This window comes from Rattus rattus, chromosome 4 (genome assembly GCF_011064425.1).
Source record: "Rattus rattus isolate New Zealand chromosome 4, Rrattus_CSIRO_v1, whole genome shotgun sequence".
Lineage (NCBI taxonomy): Eukaryota > Metazoa > Chordata > Mammalia > Rodentia > Muridae > Rattus > Rattus rattus.
The window spans coordinates 176,252,430-176,273,381 of NC_046157.1; the positions used below are offsets into that span (position 1 = coordinate 176,252,430).

General features: G+C 48.3%; 1 protein-coding gene across 1 annotated transcript in view; it reads right to left on the reverse strand.

The window, feature by feature from the left end:
• The window catches only part of LOC116899701 (protein THEMIS3-like), a 37,087-nt gene extending 24,502 nt beyond the window's left edge, over positions 1 to 12,585 (reverse strand). The window contains exons 1-2 of the mRNA XM_032901725.1: positions 12,368 to 12,585; positions 11,137 to 11,271 (exon numbers count right to left, since the gene is read on the reverse strand). Of these exons, the coding sequence (XP_032757616.1) occupies positions 11,137 to 11,271; positions 12,368 to 12,458 (226 nt within the window). The 5' untranslated portion in view covers positions 12,459 to 12,585. The remainder of the gene's footprint in view (positions 1 to 11,136; positions 11,272 to 12,367) is intronic.
• Between the last annotated feature and the right edge of the window lie 8,367 nt (positions 12,586 to 20,952).

A 20,952-nucleotide genomic window follows, 5' to 3' on the forward strand; every position in this document is an offset into this window, starting at 1 on the left:
CCTGGGAAGCCCTTAATCAGCCTCTCAGCTTCTTTTGTCAACTTGACACGAGCTGCCTTCATCTGAGAAGAAGAAACCTCAGTTGAGGAAATACCTCCATCAGCTTGGCCTGTGATGCATTTTCTTGATTGATGTCTGATAAGGGAGGACCCAGTTCCCGGTGGGCGGGGCCACCCCTGGGCTCCTGGGGCAAAAGAAAGCTAACCGTGAGAGGAGTAGAAGTAAGACAGTAAGTAGGATTCCTCCATGGCCTCTGCTGCAGCTCTCGCCTGGATGTCCCTCAGTGACAGACTCCAGTTGTAAGCTGAAATTAACCATTCTTCCTCAAGCTCCTTTTGGTAAAGGTGTTCGCCATGACAGTAACACAACCAGCCCTATGGTGCACAGGCGGAGGCAGGAGCTGGGCTCTACAGTGTTCAACCTCACCATTGCCCTGCAGATATCATCCCGTTTGTTACTGATGAAGATGTGGCCCGTCATAGCAATCGTCTGCTTTTGTCCACATTCACACAGGACGTTAAGTTAGAAGACTGGACAGGGAGGAAGGGCTGGGGAGACCAGCAGCAGCCGGCAACTGAGGACAGTGCTGGCTAAGAACTCCAATTTCCAGCAACCCGGACCTCACGCTGCATCCGAGCAGCCTGCCGGTCGAGCGGTGACCTCTATTGTGCCCCAGGCCCTCAACAAGGTCCTAGTGAAGAAACTGGGACTCACAGAGATTAACTCCAAAGGGCTTCGCGGCCGGGGAGCTGGGGTGTGGGTCTGCCATCTCTGCTCTGTGCGCCGCTCTGCTCTGTGACTCTTGCTTCCTTCTGGAACCTTCCCTCTGGGGCACACTCAGTACCTCACCCTCTTTCTCCACAACTCACCACCCTAGCAGCTGGGTACCGGTTGCGTTAGAGTTAAGACTGACTGCCAGATTTCAGGATCTAGAATCACTGAAGAGACAAGCCTCTGGGCATGTCTGTGATGGAGTTTCTAGACTGGGTTAACGGAGGTGGGGGGACCCACCCTAAATGTGGGTTGGAGTCCCAGACGGAATATAAAGGAAACAGAGCTGAGCACTCATCATGGTTTCCTAATGGTTGCCTCAAATAAACCCTCTTTGCTTCCTTGTGCAAGAAAAGTAAACAATATGCCTGAAATAAAGCAGTGTCCCCAAGGGAGTAGTTCCTTTCTTTTGTAGGTCTCCAGGACGAGCATTCAGGGCCGAGGAACTACGGACCCCGGGACAATGCGGCAAAGCCCGAAATGCTGCCCCGCAAACCAATTTTTGAACAACCACTCCTCACCCCCTAACCTTTGCTCAGAGCATCTATAATATTCTTGCTCTTTATCAACTCTATTCCAACACATCTCTGGGAAACTTGCGTCCCAACCTCCTCTTTGCCTTTGCAAGTCCCATATCATCCCGAGTCGGCTCTGCATCACAGTTCCCCAGACTCCAAGTTTAGTGACTGGATTCCAAACAGCTCTCTCTGCCAACATAGTCACTTCTACCCCCACTCCCTCCCCAAGCTCTGAATACCTTCCTTACACTTCACAATTTCTTTGAACCTGATGATTTTTCAAACCTTAGAGTATACTGGAATCTTTTAAAGGGCACAGCCAGGCACAGAAGTGTTCTGGGTGAGCAACCCGAGCTGGGCACAGGAAAGCACCATTTTTTACCGGGGAATGCTGCCGGGGGACTACACTTTAGAAGAGTGGCTCTGAGCTATGCTCAGCCCTGCCTGCTCCTTACAGTCACCTGGGGAGTCTTAGCAGCCAGCCAGGCCCAACCCCACCTTAGCCTAATTAAATCCGGTGTTCCAGAGCTAGGCCTCCTCAGGCTTTTAGAGCCCCCCAGGGATTCTGATGCTCAGCCAAGACCATCTACTGCCCTACAGATCCCAACGTGCCCTTATTTCTTTGGTCTCCGACTGCAGGAGACCCCCTGTGTTTCTACCTTGCCTAGCAGGACCATAGGCAGACCTACGTCCAGCCACCCCTCTGCAGCCTCCACTGAACTTGGGCTGCTGAGGACATATGGATTAGGGGCTACGGAATCCTATCCCCAGCTGCTGCGGCACGGTGCTTGGGCGATTGCACTCCAAAGCCCCTGTTGATCTCCGCCAACTTCCTCAGGCTCCAGTGTCTCAGGTATGGCGCAAACTACACAGAGCCGTGGCCCACTGAGTTAAAGCGTGGAGCTGCTGGGTCTCTGGCCACAGCTGTTAACAAACAGCCATGGTTCCACAGCAAGGTTCCCTAAGGCGGGGATAATCATCTGTGTTGGCTCTGAGGTCGGAGCAAACACACGGGGAAGCCCGTCTGCAGCCATTATAGTTTGAGAGCCTGTTGACCTGTTGTATGGTCAATATTACTTTTGTTTCTGAATTGCTGAATAAAAAATGCATTTATATGACATGACACAGTGCTTTTTAATATGTGTACTTTGGGGAATGAACAAATCAAGCTAAAACACATTACCCCACGTGTTTACTGTTTTTTTAAAATTTATTTATTTATTCTATATAAGTACATGGTGGCTGTCCTCAGACACACCAGAAGAGGGCATCAGATCCCATTACAGATGGTTGTGAGCCACCATGTGGGTGCTAGGATTTGAATTCAGGACCTCTGGAAGAGCAGTCAGTGCTCTTAACCACTGAGCCATCTCTCTTGCCCCCTATTTATTTATTTATTTATTTATTTATTTATTTATTTATTTATTTATTTTGTGTAGGGATTTTGCCAGAATAACAGAGCTGCAGTGAACTTAGGAGAAATGGATGAATATGTTATCTTTGTGTAGTCAAGGCTGGAGTTTCCTGTGCACATGATCCCATGATCCCAGGATCACATGATCCTGTGCACGTGTGAGCCTGCACTCAGCGTTTGGGTATCGTGAGCTTGGCATGAGTGTGCAGGAGGATGCTGCTTGCTGTTTGTGCCCTTCCCACTGGAACTCTTCATTTACGAATCAGAGATTGTTGTGCCTCTTCTCAGACTCACTTTAATCTCACTCACAAGGATTAGGTTGTGGTCTTAAAGACTTTTCTCAACCTCCCTTTGGAAGGTGTTGTAAAAGGGAAAAGCACTGTAATAACATCATCACTCGTCAGCCCCATGAGCCTTAAACTGTGCGCCTACGCTATTGAAGATGCTGGAGTAACTCTAAAATATGAAGAACCACGAGACCACAAGAAACCTAGAAACCGAGTCAAGTACTAAGGTAAATCAAAGGAAGTCACCGTTACGTTCTCCTTGCTAAATACGCAAGCTCTATCAGTTATACAACGACAAATACCTTCTCCATGAGGCTGGATGGCCAAATCGCTTGTGAACTTACTCACCACACTTAATCACCAGTATACCATAAGAGAATCACATGGATTTCTAATGTCTTAGCTCTGTGGGTGTCAGAGAGAGAGTGAGGATGACCTTGGTTTCCTTCCAGGGAACTGTGAACACCGTCACCCATGAGGAGACAGATAGCAACATGGGGAGAGTGACTTCAGTAAATGGCACAACTGTGCCTGGACAGGAAAGAGACAGTCAAATTTGAAAGACTGGTGTGGGAGCTAGAACCGTGCCCTGGGCCAGCTAGTACGGTTGGCTGTAACATGCTGTCATGATCCGGAGTGGCCCCACTGGGTGCCATCTGAGAGAAAATGGAGGCATCCTTGGCTGTGCTACCTTAGCGATATCCCTGGACACTATTCACCATTTCAACCCACCAACACCCCCAAGTTCTGCCCCCTAGGAAGTTAGCAATCAAGCTCACTGTCTTCAGGATTAATCCAGAAAGTGTTTCTCCCAGGCCCTTGGCTCTTTTTCTTTGCCTCTATGGCTTCTGTCCTCTGTGGACTCAACCTGATCATCAGCAGCAGCCAGAGCGCTCAGGGCAACAGATTTGTGTGCTCAGTTCGCCTTCTCCAGGACCACAGTCTATACAGTAGAGCTGTGTACATTCAATCTTCCTACCTTACCTAACATCATACAGGGAGTTCCTCTCAGCCTGACCCAGAGATATTTCTCCAAGGCTAAGATTATAGATTCCATCAAGCTTAAAGTCGAGGTTAAGCATCTGCCTTCCCAACGGTCTCCTAGCAATGTCAGTCATCATCACCTGGTGCCTCTGATGAACACCCGTCCTTGTGTTCAGGGACTCAGAGAGGCGGCCAACTGAGCCCCACCTCAGTACCCTGTGCTGAGTACACACTTGAAAACAAAGAGTTCAGTTCCAATAATCAAACTTCTATGATGGTTTAGTAATGGTGTCCATTTTCCAGCTAAGAAATACCATGCATGGAAAACCTCTCTTGGCTGTAATCAGAACTGGGCTGAAGCCTGCAGGACCACGGAGAGCCTAGGCATGCCTGGTTGTTTATTATATTTTTATATCCTGACTGCAGTTTCCCCTTCCTCTTCTCCTGCAGTCCCCCCATGTACTGCCTCTCCCATCCACACCTCTCTGTCTGTTCAGAAAAAGGCAGGCCTTCCTCCATGGATATCAACCAAACATGGCATAGCATGTATGAGGCCACCCAGTAGGAGGGAAAGGATCCCCAAAGCAGGCAAAAGTGTCAGAGACAGCTCCTGATCCCACTGTTAGGAGTCTCACAAAAAGGTGATTTTTTTTCTTTTTTACTTGTTTGTAAGTTCCTGACTTAAAGCACTGCTCACAAAGAAGCAGAATTCTTCAACTTGGGAGGATGTTGGAACCTGGGGGACTGAAAAGGCTGTGGTAGACCAGAACTCTCTAGATCCTCCATCAGCTGCTGGGATGACCCTGGCGCTGAGGTGGGAGGCTCTTAACTGTTGTCTGTGGATGCCCTCTCCAGGGCTCACGGCAACCTTCCACATCCATAACAGCCTGGAAGAAGGGTTGCTGGCTTTGACCCAAGCCTCCACGTGCCTCAGTTTCTCAGCAGAGCTCGGGGTGGCTGGCTGGTGGTTTGGTTTACACAGAGGCTCAGGTTTCTTCCTTTGTTCAGATTGGCAAGGGCAAGGCTTTGGGTTTTGGTTATGGCACCCAGAATGGAGACCAGACACGCAGCACTTGGTACACTGAAGGTTGGCAGTGAAGTTGGTGAAGCCAAGCGAACCCCCTGTCACAGAGCCCCAGCACTCCAGATGGGACCAGTCGCAGCTTTGGCAGTGGGACCTCACCCCCAGTGCTCTATTTGTCTTATAGACCAGCAGACAGAAACGTGAGTGAGAGACAGGGACTGGGAGAACCCTCCTACGGTGTCTCCTGGGATTCGGTAGCTAGAGTGGTGGAACCAAGGAGCGTTGCTGACTATTTCTCCCGGAAGAGCCGGCGACTCAATCAAAGCGGAGAGGATTTGATTTTTAAACCTTTTTGCTCTCTTCAATGTTGCCAGCCTACCGTGCTCCAACAGAGAGCCCCGCTGGATGGGAAGACATGCTAAATGAGGCACAGAGGAAAACACAGCTGTGATTTAGTCATTTGTCAACACGTAGGACCCTCTGTCAAGGAAGCGAACAGGGTGCTCCTGATGAAGCTTTTGTCTTTACTGCAGACTTCCACAATGCTTGAGGCACCTGTCCTCCATTTTCCCTTTGATCTTCATTTAGCTGACCAAACGTTACCATCAATGACTTCTAATTTATTTTAATCTCTCCCCTTTGAACTTGAGTGATCAAGTCCAGTGAAGAGGAGGTCACTGGCTCTCTGTTCATCTGGATTCACCTTGACGATGTCATCGATAACACAATTCAGCTGCCACGAGACTCATAATACTAAGACATAACCCCTGGCTCTCGACGTGAGTGCCAGGCCTTGGTTCCCCACTGTGGCCTTCCTATCCTGGTTCCACAGCTGGGTTCCTGATGTACTCTCCAGGTAGGTAATGATGCCCGTCACGATGCCGATACCTGATGTGCTGAGAGGAGAGGCCATTTAGCTGCTTCCCCGCAGGGTCTCCCTTCACCTGCTGCTCCGTTTTACAGTCCACTTACATCTCATCGGCATCAAACAGACACGTAAGCGTGTTCTTCTGCAACCAGGCACGAGGTAGTCTGGGAGGTGGGTTCCCAGAGGTCCCAGGCATGGTGCATTAGGCAGTGGGCCAGCAGGTTCCCATCCCAAAAGCTCTCCATCTCATTAGTTTCTCCCTGTGCAGCAAAAAGTGCTCGGCCATCTAGGTTAGAACAATCAGGGCAGAATGGCTTGTGGTTGCAAAGGGAGCTGGGCTAGATTCCTGAGGCTTTAGACAATGCCGTTCCGCGAACCGTGGCGATTTTAAAGTGGGGCTAACAGGGATGGCAAGAGCGTTCATCCCACGCCCATCTCCCTCGCTTTGCTCTGAATGAGAAGTGAGAAAGGCACGCAGGTGTCAGCCTGAGATCCTTAGCAGTCTCCAGGAAGCTCCTCTCTGGGCTCAGCAGCAAAACATAAGGCGTTCAGGGAGTAAACAGAAAATGTATCTCGCTCTGCTGCGAGTCCTGGCAGGGGCTTTGACAGTCAAATAGGATTGGAGAGCCGACGGATCTTTTTGCCTGTAAAGTTATCCAGCAGGACCCGAGACTCAGATGCTGAAATGACCAGAATAGGAGGGCACCTGTGGGTGGATAAGGGGGTGAATCGACTGCATAAGGGTATTGTTGATTTTACCGTCCGTTCGCTTTTCAGCAGATCTTCCATTTCCGTAATTGGGAAGGAACTTGGCAACCAAATGGGCAGATGCCAATTGGGTTCCACGGTCCTGGGCTTTGGTAATTGGTTCCTATGAATTCCCGGGTTCCGCTCCATACGGAGAATCTGCTGACTGCCAACTGCCGGCCGTGGTGTTGGTCTGAGATTGGTCCCTGAAACCTCATTTGCGAGGGGTGGGAGGAAGGACACTTACCCACATCATGTTAGCCTAGAAAGAAGGATGAGGCTGGCTTCACAGCGGTCTTGGTCAGTCCAAATCCTGGCCCGAGGGCAGGGTAGACTCTGCCAGGCGAGTGTAGACTTCGCTAAGTTTGGGTCACCCACAGAGGTTCTGGTTTCCCTCTGCTGGGATGGGGCTGTACCCAGCTCATGGAATTGGATGCAGAGACCTCTGGTATTGTGTTTCAAGAAGCTGCAGGGTCTGGGAAGTGGGCTTCTGGAGAAAACTGTAGAAGGCAGAGGGAGCTATTAAGAGCCCAGGATTGTGTCTGGATGCTGTGTGCACCACACTTCTATGTGCCTGTCTTCCTCCCTGTCAGAATTCCCACCCTCGAGGACGCAATGACAAGGCTTGACATTCAAAAGCTAACCTTTCTGATGCTCAGACTACTGTTTAAATTTAAACTTTATCGCCTCTCCACCTATGTCTTGTAGATGCCTAGTAACTGCCTTTGCCCAGCTCACAGAACAAAAGATGCTAACAAAATGGCTGGCTCGCCTTACCTGAAGGTTCTGTATCTTCAGGTGGTCAAAACATTTGGGGGAAAAAACGATGTAGGAGGGTGAGGTGGGGGATAGTGAGGTCAAGGCCAACCTGGACTACATAATTAGACTGTACAACAACAACAACAACAACAACAACAACAACAACAACCAAAATTATTAGTATTCAACTTGTCCAGATTAACCACTTCCATAACATGTATGTTCTGCTGGATATTATAAATAATCTAGAAATGATTTGAAATAGATGGGAGGGATACATATAAATTATATCCTAATGTGCTATTTAATAGACGTATTTGAGTAGCTAAAGATTTTCCTCTTCATGTAGGGAAGGATGCTGTCACCAATCCCTCCCATATTCTGTGACCTTTAGGAAGTCTTGTGCTAGACGGTGTTTGAATCTTCCTTCCTTCAACTGAATTATTTCTTTTGCTCAGAATGTGAGAGTGGGTTTGTTGTGTGCATGTGTACCATGTATGCCTGAAGACTCGGGTTCCCTGGGGCTGGAGTTACAGGTGATTGTAAGCCACCCAAAGTGGATGTTGGGAACTGAACTTGCACCCTGGAAGAGCAGCAAGTGTTCTTGACCACTGAACCACTTCTCTGACCTCAGACTCATGAACCTTCTGTCTCTGCTTCTTTGGCATACCTTACTGGTAGGCACCGGCACAACAGACGTGAGTGTAGTTGTTAACCGTACACTTTTTCTGTTATGCTAAGGAAAATCTCTACACATTGAAACTGGGAAGAGAACACGGTGATCACCTCTCCAGTGCACACGCAGATGCTGTGTGGCTGGATCGAACACAGGGGTCCACCACCCCCACCTCTGATATACCCAGTAAGCAGAAGGGCAAGTATTCCTTAAGAAATCTCCAGATATCGGGTTGACATGGGTGACCCCTGTTGCAGGCACGCTTAACTAAGAAGCACCAGTTTTTAGCTCAGAGTCATAAATCACATGTTGCATTATTCAGAAACTGCCCACTCGATTTTAATACCCGCCACACAGCCACCCCTCCTTCCTCCCTTCATCCTGAACATGAGAGCATTTCTGCCCTGTAGCATGGGGCTACGGACCCTGCAAGGGCTTGAGATTGTGTTTGTTCCATTCGCCAAAATGCTGTAAAAATAGTAAGGGTAGTCAATGGTGATTGATTAATATCAAAACACAGATAATGCTTGTGATTGCGATTTAAAGAGGAATGTTCTCCACTTTGATTAATCTGACCCTCTGGGCCACCCTTAACAGAGAGGCATGTTAGAATGCTAATCAGGGAATGAATGCAGACAAGGAAGCAACTCCCCAGGTGTCCAGCTCTGCCTGGCCTTCCCCAAGGCTGCCCTCTGCTCTCTGGCCCACCTTTTGCACTGAAATCTGAAACAGGCCCATGTCGGAACGGCAGGTATGACTGCTGCTTCCTCCCTAAACTCTACTCGGTGGAGCCATTACCACGGGGCACCATCCTGACTGGCACTTGGAACACTGCCTGGGCAATATTAAAGAACCGTGTGCCCATCAGTGACTTGGTGAGCTGGCTAAGTAGTCACAGATGGATAGGTTAGTCACGTCCCGCACCTGCCCGCAAGTAGAAGGCGCAACAGAAACAAGAGTGCACTTCTGTCCTGCTCGCCAGCTGTGCCCCTCACAGGCCCAACCGGGAGAGCTCCAAGGCAGCCTCCTTTGCCTCCTTGTGCCTGCTTTTCCTGGTTTGTGGCCGTGCCGGGGCTGCCTAGTCCCCGGGTACCTCCTCTCACGCTCTCTTTGTTCGCCAGTCTCACACGCGAGCCTGCAGAGAGGGTTACCATTGCCTTCTGATAAGCTCTTTAGAGCTCAGCAGGTTCCACACCACTCTGTTACCAGAGCGGCAGGTCTCTGAATCTGATTGGCCTGGACAAAGTCTGCACCCGGGAGCCAGGAGGCGTGTCTTCTGGCTGTTCATAGAGTCTGGTGTGTTAGGATAGTTTCTGTCCTGCTTCCTGGTGAGGCTGGGGCACAGTGCACAGCAATGGTGAAGGCAAGCGGGGGGATTGAGTTCTGGGCAGGCCTGTTGCTTAGGGCGTGGGCGGGCATGGGTGGTGGTGGGTGGGAGGTGTCCAATCTCCTGGCAGATGCAGTGGCTCCATCACAAAGCCTGCCCAAAGGTTTAGGTTGCCATTTTAAGCTAAAAGAATTACAGTTTTAAATAAGAACATTCTGGGCCTCAGCTGGGAAGAAGGGCTCACGGGGAAGAGAAAGGCAGGGGCTGTGTCGCCTTGCGCATGAGACCAGACTGACAACTTGGACTGCGTCAGTAGGCACAGCCAGGGAATGTGGGCTCTGGGGAACATTCCAGAAGCCTTCTTCCGTCCAGACCCCCAGAAATGCTTGCCCAGAACCTCGAATAACAAAGCTGAGATTTTCGTTCCTTCTTTTCCAGGGATTCATGCTTGAACATCTTCGCTTGTGTTCTGGGAGAACTCAGAAGTGCGTGTCCACACCCAGAGATGGGGAGTGCCTGGGCCCATGGTTAGAAAGGAGAGGCCACAGGCATGATCGCTGCTACTAGCGTTGTCTTCCGTGGCTTAAACAATCCAACTCTTTTTTTTTTTTTTTTTTGGATGAATGTTTTGAAAAGATTTGTTTTGTTATTTTATGTGTATGGGCGTTTTGCCTGCATGTAGGTCTGTGCACCACGTGCTGCGTGGTGTCCAGGGAGGACAGAAGAGGGCACAGGATGCCCTGGAACTGGAGTTACTCATGGTTGTGAGCCACAGTGTGAGACCTGGGAGCTTAGCCCCTGACTCAAGGACAGCAGTGCTCTTAACCCCTGAGCCCTCTTTCCAGCCCTGTCTCCCAATATTCAATAGATGAGGAAGCCATCATACGCGTCCAAAGATTATTGCTGAGAAGTCAGCACCATCCGCTCTGACACCAGCCTCCGCACCTACTGGGCATCCTCCCCGGTTTCAAGTTCAGAGAGTGTCTGTCAGGGGCTTTAGCATCCCCAAAGCACCAACAGAGTCACCCCTGCCTCTGTGTTGGAGGTGACTGTCACAGTACCTGAGCTCTGAGCTTTTAACAGCCACACAGAGGCTCTCCATTGTCTGTACCTAAAACCCCAACCTTTCCTGCCTTCCTCTTTCTGTTGCCTGGGTGTGATGCCCTGCACCTTCTGCTCACCACCTTCCCCTCTCTTCAGTGTTTCCTAACTGACCCCACTGTGGATACGAGAGTCATTCGTGCTGTGGTTTGTTTATCTCATACGCTCTCCTTAACTCATGAGAGGAGTTATCTTTATTCCTCTTTCAGTATTGAAACCAAACCAAAACAGCCCCATGATCGAGCCCCACTGATCATGTCTGTGTGTGGCTTTGAGGTCTTCTCCACAGTTTCTAAAACTGGCTTCTACTCTTACAGAGGAACACTTATCAACCAGATCCAGCACAAGAGAGAACTCCCAGGATTTCCCCCACTGTTCATTTCCACCAGTCGTGGAGTTGAGGTCCCAGCAGGAGCTGGGGTAAAGAGCTTTGCGGGCTGGTGCAAACACCATCAGGAGAGCCGTGCTCCAGGGACAGGATGGTCCAGCCGGCTTTGCTGGCCTGCGTCTGGCAAACTCCCTATCGCTTCCCCACTCACCGGTGTTCAGCTGACAACCTGGCTTCCTTCTCTGACATGTGACAAATGGAGACAAAAGTGACCTTCCATGTGTTCTCTGAGGAGTCACAAGGCCAAAAAGGAAGCGTTCTGTACCCCGTACCTTCGTATCCGAGAGGTATATCGACCAAGTCCAGAACTCGCTCACCGTCCTTCACTTCTGCTCTGACAAGAATCGGCTCCAGGTCAACCACCGTGATGACATCCCCTTTGGAGAATGACAGGTTTTCGAGGGACCCTGAAAGACAACAGTTGCCATGGGAAAACAAACCTCGAAGGTTGAATATTTCTCTAGGTAAATGAAAGCTCTAAGTAAAATTTGTTAAATATGAGACGAGACGAGCGGAGGTCTCTTAATGAATACAGAAAAATGACCAAGACCGCTAATTGAGTAGTTCAATGTCTTTTATGGAGGTAGACTCTTCAGTATGTCACTATAGCAAATTCACTTTAAAGTTAAAAATATTCCAAATAATTCTTTTTCCAGGAGTAGACACCAGGATTTGTCTTGCCCAGGGGGCCACTACGGCCACCTTTGTCATTTCCAGCAGTGAGCCCCGTTTTCCTGTGTTCTCACAATGCAGACTAAGCGATGGCCCTCTGCTGTACAGACAGAATCCTCACTAGCCAAGGGAAACCCCTAGAGCGTGACATGATTTTTTTTTTTTGTTATCATCAAACCAACAAAAGGCAATTTTTCCAGCTCGCATTTATCCCTGCCTTAGACTTCGTGTGTCAGATTGCAGTAATTTCTCAGCAGAGAGAAATATTCACCGCTCAATAACAACGGTTTCCCTCTTCCTAGGCAAGATTGGGTGACCAGCTCCTTCCTTTCCCAGCCTCCTGTCAAATTCAAATAATAAATAAATAAATAAATAAATAATAAATAAATAAATAAATAAATAAATAAAACAACCCTTCGAGCAGCAGAAATATGCCAACATATAGTAAGGAGCATTGCTAGGTGGTGTATTTCGTTTTGCCCGTGGCTAAGGAAAAATACTTTAGCAAGTAAATCTATGCCTTCCATAAACAGAACATTTCTCTCTCTCTTTTCCAATGCTCTACCATCTTGGGAAAGAGGTTTCTTGCCCCCCTTTAAGTTACGGTACGTTAAAAAGAAACAAGGGCGGGCGTTGTTTTTCTTAACGGTCAGATGATTCTGGTGGAATAACGCCTGACTCTCCTTAGCCTAGCATCTCCCGACATAATCCAGATGGACCGGGACTCCCCTCGCCCACTCCCATTCCTGAAGTCTTACAACCACATTTCCTTGGAATTTGGCAGACTATGTTTCTCCTGGTCCCCTCAGATGCCACCCCTCTCTCTCCTACCTGAAAAATAGCTTCCCTCGGTCACCTCCACTTGTCTGGGTAAGGAGTTCCGATTTAGGGAATTGATGTAAGAATCCCAAGTTTGCTCCATGGCACCGGAGTTATTTTCGTCCGGCAGGACATGGTCAGCAGTGCTCAAGGCAGTGAACAGGCAGCAAAAGAGGTCTCTCCTGACAAGGTGATCAGCCACCTGATCATGACTGACTGTGAACCACGGGTCACAGGGGAAAGGAGGAAGTGACTTACTTGCCAGGGAGAAAGTTTATTGGTTTAATGACCAAGGACTGGGAAGGGTAGGGCACCTGACTGTTTTGGCTGAGTGGTTTTCTGAAAAGGCTCACTAGCCCTGTTGGGAGGGTCTTCTAGATTAGAGAGTCCCGGGCAGCACCACAGACATCACTCATGTCCTGTCACAGTGCAGGCTCTGATCCCAAAGGTGGGGTCTAGTCACCTGCATTTCTGGCGAGCCTCTAGACAGCACCTGCTGGTTCTTAAACTACTTCTTGAGGAACAAGGTACAAGGGATGTTGTGTTTTATAAAAAGAAAGAAGACAGGGATATGTTTGGTGGAGGTGTGGTGTGGTGGGGGAAAGGGGTGCCTCTGGGGGCCCATGTTGAGGCATCCCTTCCCCCTGAGGGACCAGCCACAGGAGGGTAGTATAAAATAGTTTATTTAGGGCATGTGGAGGGAAGTTGAGGGAGTAGAGACAGAGCAAGGGGGGGGAGAGGGAGAGAGAGAGAGAGAATGAATAGAGGAGTAGAGGCCAGCCATGAGCACATGGAGAGACAAGGGGAAGGGAATGAGGAAGAGCAGGAGCAGGAAGGCAAGAGCAAGAGAGAGAGGAGGGGCAAGCAGCCCTTTCATAGGCAGGCACACCTCACCTGGCTGTTGCCAGGTAACTGTGGGGCGGAGCCTAGACTAAATTCCAAGAAGGGACACCAGTTTTACTTGGTTTATATGTGTTAGTGATTAACTCTACATCACCAGTAACACACATGTGTCTCAGTGAAGAAGGAAAGCAAAACACTTCCCCTTGGATGCAGAGAGAATTCTCTACTCCCGTGTGTGTGTGTGTGTGTGTGTGTGTGTGTGTGTGTGTGTCTGTCTGTCTGTCTGTCTGTCTGACTGACTGACTGACTGAATCTGTGAGTGCCTAAAGGCTGTCTGGTGAATCTGTCCCTGTATCTGCGTGTCTATCTGTCATGTGAGCTATGTGTAAGTGGTCTGTCTGTCTCTCATCAAAGGGTTTTCTTAGCCCTGCCCTTCCACTTGAAGAGCACAGGATATTCATCACCTAGGGGAAGGAACCAGAATACAGAGAGCTTTAACATAACGAGTCCTTCAACGGGGTCCTAAGTTCAGTGGTTTGCTGCTGGCATTCCCCTGTATTTGCTGTATTCTGGCTGTGTCCTACATCCACTCATCAGATAACAGATCATTATTGTTTACCTACCAATCTGAATGTGTGTTCCTTCTGTGTCTGTTTTAATCTTTCAACCTTTTTTAGGATGGATTTTATCATCCGGACCTTTGTTCTTTCTAGGGTAATTCGCATTTGGATTTGCTTATCAATGAGTGCATACCATGTGTGTCTTTCTGTGATTGGGTTACCTCAAATGATATTTTCCACCTCAACCATTGTCTGGGTTTCAGGGATTGTTTTTGATAGAGAATATTCCATTGTTTTACAGAGAGCTTGAGAGGTCGAGCCACTGGTTGCTGGCTTCCTACATCAGATAACAGACATCATTTTCACCTATTGCAAACTTTATTTTTAGACTTGGGTTGGAAAATGATACCCCTGCATTGTCAGGGGAAAGACCATGACTTGAGACCAGGCAAGTAATTGACTTGGTTGATTGCATTGTTCTTCTAAAAGCAGGTTAAAGAAATAGTTTGAGTGCACAGTAGGTAGCAGTCTTAACTGACCACAGGGTGAATTATTAACCCTGGCTGTGGGGTCCAGCAAAAGTTCCAGTCTCTTAGAGTTGTGAGGTCTGTAGAGCAGCACCAACATTGCCTGAGACACAGAATGCAGGTCAACCTATCCCAACCCCTCCCAACTTACCAAACCCCGACTCTCTAGGCCATGACCTTGGATAGACAACATCTCTGACGTCTACCAGTGTGTTGAGGATACAGGCACCATCCCAGGCACCTTGAACCAGAGTCTTCATTTAAACAAGTTCCCCAGCTGATAGGGTTCAACATTAGATGTGGGAGATGCCGCTGAAGGAATGTTCTAGAACAGTAATGGCAGCTTTGAGTACTTGAGCATTTAAGGGGCAACACAGTTCAAGCCCCAGGGGCTGTCTACACCCCAGCTACTTAAGAGTTGAGCATTGGTCAACACCCTCTGCCAGAACTGGGGTCCTAGTGGGTCACGTGCTCCACCCAACACAGCCAGAGCACCTCTTCCTTATTTGATTAAAGAGTAATATCTATTGTGAGAATAAAATTGTAAAGAAGTAATGTACGGTTCCCCACAGCTCCCCTCCCAGGAGAGGCTACCTCTGATAGTTCTCCCAAATTCTCACAGGTAGACAAAAGCCAGAGGGGGAAGTTCCTGAGAACTTGGGAAGCCAGTTCCTTCTGTCAAGAGGAGCCAGTTCCCCTATCATTGGCAGAAGGGACAAGTCGCTCTCGGTGGCGTCTGGGCACACTGAAGTGGATGCTGGCCTCTAGGCTCCTTCAGTGGCCTGAGAACCTGCTACACACTTCAAAGTCCATGCTGCCATCTTCTCAGCTCCTCTCGCCTCTTCTACCCTCAATGTCTGCAGCTCATAGGCTTGACTCCCCATAGCTACCCCTCCCCGCTCTCTCTCCTCCTGTTTCTGTTGGCCATGATCAGTCCTCTACTTCCTCCCTCTGCTCTGGACTCTGTCAGATGTCTCTGGATGTTCTCTCCTTTTTAAGAAAAGATTTATTTATTTATTGTATGAGTACACTGAGCTGTCTTCAGACACACCAGAAGAGGGCATCAGATCCCTTTACAGATGGTTGTGAGCCACTGTGTGGTTGCTGGGATTTGAACTCAGGACCTCTGGAAGAGCAGTCAGTGCTCTAACCACTGAGCCATCTCCCCAGCCCAGATGTCCTCTCCTTTATATCCACAATAAAAACCATTCTTCTCAACTGTGCCATGGAGCAGTGATGCAAATCTGTTTCTATGGATATTGTTTTAGGCTTTAAAATACTTTATCGACACAATTTTAATCCCTATAAATACCTAAATACCAGCCACTAATAAACTTTTTCTTTTTGTACTAATGTTAGACAATAGGCCACTTAAAATTTTCCTTCTATATGTGCAAGTGTGTGTGTGTGTGTGTGTGTGTGTGGGTCTTTATATTCATCTCACTTCTTTTGGAGCAAGTCCTACCAGCGTTTAATTATAGTAATTACTGAGCTAAACGATTTTAATATTTCCGAGGCTTTTGTTATCTATTGCCGAGTTGCTTTGCAGAAGGTTTTAATAGTTGAAACTTTGACTTGTGTATCAGAGTCCCCGTCTTCCTCTCCAGCTCTGAGAAGCGCTGATTTGGGATATGCTAATGTGGTAGGAACCAGCCTGGCAATGGGCCTTCACTCATTACATAGCTGAGCCATTGTGGGAACTATGGGATTGAGGGACTGAAGGTCAGTTAGCTTTCCCCACCTATGTCTGTCCGAGCTTCCCTGCCATCGGATGGACACTCATGGTCATTAACTTTTTCCAGCTCTCCGAAACATACCTTAAGACTGTTAATCCAGGTCTGACGTTATCTGATCCAGGGCAACATCTGGATGTGATAGGCAACTATGGTCTGGCCTACCTGAACTGCTCCTGGCTGCCCCCTTCTTATCTGTGGGTTTTACAGTTCAGGTGTCTAGATAGGCCTCTAGTAAACCTATAAATTGTGTGTGTGTGTGTGTGAGAAAGAGAGAGAGAGAGAGAGAGAGAGAGAGAGAGAGAGATGGGAAGGAGGGGGAAGGAAAGGGGGAGGGGGAGGGAGGGGGAGGGAGAGAGTCTGATAATCCCATAGCCAGGTGGACAAGCTTTGGTTGAGGAATGAGGGCTTGGCTTAGTTCCAGCCTCCTGCTGGTCAGATGTCATCACCCTGCATTAACTGTTCAGTTCTAAACCACCCCCCCCCCAATTTGGTTGCCTCTCTATGTTCTTTATGAACTTTGCACAAGATTAAGCCTGAGGCACGGGCTTAATACCAGGCTCCTTGTTTCTCTCTACAGCTAGGTTTCCTAGCTGGCATAGGCTCCAAACATCAGTGTCTCCTACCTCCTCTCGAATGTTGTTTATGGCCTCAGAGGTTGAGGGCTGGCCCTTTCCAGTCTGCATATCTCCTGAAAGGACTACTGTAACACCAGGGCTTGTGTGGGTCTCTGCTTTGGCCTGACAGAAGGATGAGATGCGAGGGACAGGCTGCTAGTTTAGGGAGAATAGTGAAGAGAATCTGCCTTTCACGGATTGATTATTAGAACGATGCAGAAGTCACAGCCGTGGGGTCTAAGTGATGGTTACCTAGGAGAGGACTTCAACAGTAGGGCTTCTTCCTGTTGTTAAAGATCGTTAGAAAACAGAAACGACCTCCGATGCAGCAACCCCCACCGCTGCTGACCTTCAGTCTTAAGCTTCTGAGACCACGACAGGGATCCAAGTGTCTGCCCCTTGCAGGTTGGAAAGATGTAAGGGACCGTTTGGGTTATTTATATTCTTTTGAGACAGGGTTTCCTTTGTCAAGTCTGGCCTATGCTGAAGATGACCTTGAACTTCTGATCTTCCTGCCTCTACCTCCTGAGTGCTGAGATTATTGGCACACAGCAACACATCCACTCGATGAAGTAGCGGGCATTGTGCTCAGGAATTAATGTAGGGTTGTGGGGTCCTGTGTCCGCTCCGCCTCAGGGCACGGCCGCCTGCAGTTGGACCATGGCAGTTGATTGTGCTTACCCCATGCCATCACAGGTAGGGTGTCAGGCTGTAGGGAAACCCAGGACACCACTCCAGGGGCGGGGGAGCACAGTCTGAGGCACGGGAAAACTGGAACTGGTTAGGGGGTCCCCAGGACCGTCTGGTTCTCAGGCTCTTGGACACCCAGGCACCAACGGAAGAGCGGAAGAGCTGAGAACAAAGTGGGGGTCCACAGGCTGGATCTGGCCAGCGCTGAGGGGGAAAAGAGGGGAGCCCTGGCTGGTCCCGAAGGGAGAGAGTCCTTGGCTTGTTGGTGGTTGGTTTGAGCTTGGCTTGGTGGTTGTGGCTGGGAGTGCAGAAAGCCTTTCTACAGGAGATCAGACTGTAGCTCTATAGGTAAAGGCTTTTTCCATGGCTCCCCATGGTGGATCCCGTTGAGAAGAGGCAGTCCATGGTTTTAAGGCATTTATTGTCATGGTGGAAAATGGATGTGTAAAACCGTACTCCACTTCTCAGGATGGGCCTAGGATTAAATATCTTTTGCAGGGAGGAGTGTCTGGGAAGGAAAGCTTATTGGCTACGCCCCTCAGGCCTTTAGCTACCTCGTTTGTATGGAGATCTGTCTTGAGCCTACATGACCACAGGTCATGTCCTCTGCATGTGGAGGGGGCTTGGGGCATTGCCCTTATGTGACTGACAGCCACAAATCTATGGGGGTCTGTGGCTAGTGAACAGGGGAAGACCATACTCTACTGTTCCGTTCAGGGTTTCCGGGGTTTCAATCCTTAACTCGCCCAGGAACTGGGCTACCTTTCATGGTCCTACAGATTAAGAGCACGAGGCAAGCACCAGACCAACTGAGCTACATCCACAGTCCTAGGATTATGGCTCCGTAGCTCTATGAATTTGTTTATAAACAAATGGCTGTGCTACTCATAGTGATCATCAAAACCAAAATCTTTTCAGCAGAGTTCTCGTTAGTTTTTCTGCACAGGCCCAAGGGCAGGGGCTGCATTGTTGTCCACTTCCTGTTGCCATAACAAAACACCCAAGACTGGGCAATTTGTAAAAAAAGGAGGTTTATTTAGAGGCTGGGAAGTCCAAGAGCAAACCACCTTCGAGGATCTTGCATTCATCTAAACATGGTGGAGTGCGTCTCCCAGGGAGATAGGGTCGGATGCTAGGTCGGGATCCTCTCCCTCTTCTTATAACATCACTAACGTCACCCAGGAGCCTCGTCCTTTCAGCCTCTTCTAATCTTAGTTGCCTCCCTAACTAGGCCTCTCGATAACTTTGGGGATTAAGCTTCTTTAACGTATAATGAGGAAAAGGCAATAACATTTTTAAAGGCATTTTCCTTCTGGATCCTGACTTCTTGAAAGTTTCAACCTAGTCCAGGGAGGAGTGTCTTAACAGAGAACTGGACTTCAACCCACGTTGAGTGTTTGCTTTGTCTCAGCTCCTTCCCATTCTCCACAAATAACGTCATGTCTAAAGACTGTGCGAGAAGCTGACACTCTAGAAACTTCCTTAACAGCAAACACAACAGTCCACTCAAGCAGCCTTGAGCATGAAATAGAAACCCAAGTTCAAAGAACCTGCCTGTTATGGAGTGTTCAGATGAAATTAAGACCATAAAACTTAATAGGCAGAAGATCTGGTCATAGGCTAATTGTTGAGGTCACTGTATGCAAAACTATTTCTTTATACTAAGGTATAAATCAAAGGGTATATAAACAAACTAATAACAAATGGACTTCGAGCTCCCTGAGTTGGCTGAGTCATACTTGGAGAGGACTTTTGTGGCTGTGGATTTCCTGAAGAACCAAATTTCACTGCAAGGAAAACATTCGGAGCAGTGACTTTCAAGGACTTTTCCTTGTAGATATGTTTTTCTTCTTCCCCTAAAACTTTCCAGGGAATCCAGGGATCAGTTTCTTTTTTTTTTTGGTTCTTTTTTTCGGAGCTGGGGACTGAACCCAGGCAGGGATCAGTTTCTTATTGCCTTCCTTGTGTTTTATATACTGTAGGATTTGTGGCTGATAATTATTTGGAACGCTTGTGTAAATCCTTCTTTACCTAAGAGCTATATTCATCCAACACAGAGCATAGCAAGGCAACAAAGGCAGAGAGACGTGTAGACCAAAGTCACTGAATCCATTACCATAAAAGAATGTCTATGTTCTGCACAGCCCTGTTGGGTGGCCACTTACCAAAACCAGTCAGCCATGTTTGGGAGGTCAGGTGACATTTGCCCCATCCTAACCACAAAACCTCACATTTATCCTTATCAAGGTGAGAAAGTTTTAATTTGTGGAGACCCCATGGCAAATGGGGGTTGAGAAAATAAACCGGAGACAAACCCTAACAATGTATGTAACACTCTGTACTGTGGGTGCAAGTCCCTGTCCACCCAGGGCAGGTAGGTGGCAAAGGGCCTCTTATAAAGTTCACCTGGGATGGAAAGGTCTTGGTGCTCCTCAGTTCATCTGACCAAACAAAGTGCCAGATGCCCGTGCATTGGAGAAGTCCAACAGCAGAACGACCCCTGGGCCTTGGTGGTAGGTCCTCCCAGAGCCATGGAGATGTTAAGATCAAGTGGGTGTCCCCTGCCACTCAGATAAGATGCTGCTCCAAGCCCAGGAGGATTAGCACAAAAGAATATTCGATTCCTTAGACACTGAAGTCCCCACTCACTCACTCCATCTCCCTGAAATATGGAGTAGGGGAAGCTCCTTTTCAGGGCCTTAAGCCAACTCCACCCTCACAGAGAGAATTTCTGCAATTCTTTCTGATTTTTGAATTTTCACTTTGAACATTCTGGGTTATTGTCCAGGCAGAAACCATGGTTGGTAACCCAACACTTTGGCAATTCATGTTTTCTTTCCCCGTTCTCTATGTATCTTTATTCAGTGGAGGCATAAAATGTCAATACGGTCTGTCCTAGGTACTTTTGCAGCTGAGGGTGGTCACATAATCCAGGTTAGGTCAGAGAGGCAAAGGAGAATCTGTAACAGGAGATTTGATTTCTTACTCAACAGTCACCCCTCCTTCCAACCTTGTGTGGCCACCTCATGCACCACCCAAATGAAGACAATGGGTGAGGTTAACCTTTGGCCAACCAGCGAGCCTCACAGGGCTTTCTGTTTCTCTAGGCTAAGCATTCAAGCTCAGTGATTGACCCTCTCGAAGGGTGACTGTCAGTTTTATGTGCACACATTTCCCTACACATAAAGAAGTTTGTAGAAGGAAATGAAGCCAATGGCTTCAGTTATATTGAAGGGACAGGAAGAAACTCAAGAGAAAAGAAGAAGGAGGAGGAGGAGGAGGAGGAGGAGAAGGAGGAGGAGAAGAAGAAAATTTAAGACAATTAAAAGTAGAGCTTGATGAAAGTATCTTCGGGAGAAAAGTACTTGGGAAGACCGTAAGCTGGGTACATACTCCCCTTCACTAGGATTGTATGCTTCAAGGCACTTGTATATATTCAGCTGAAATGGTTTTGAGCTCCAAGACACAGAACTCTCTAATGAAATATTGATGAATGCACGTCAGTGAAGGTACATGGACGTGCATGTGCATGTTATGGACATGCATGTGTGTGTGTGATGTTATATGTAGTCGTTTTCTGGATCTGTGGGTCCCACATCTAAGGGTTCAACCCCTGAAAAAGCAAAC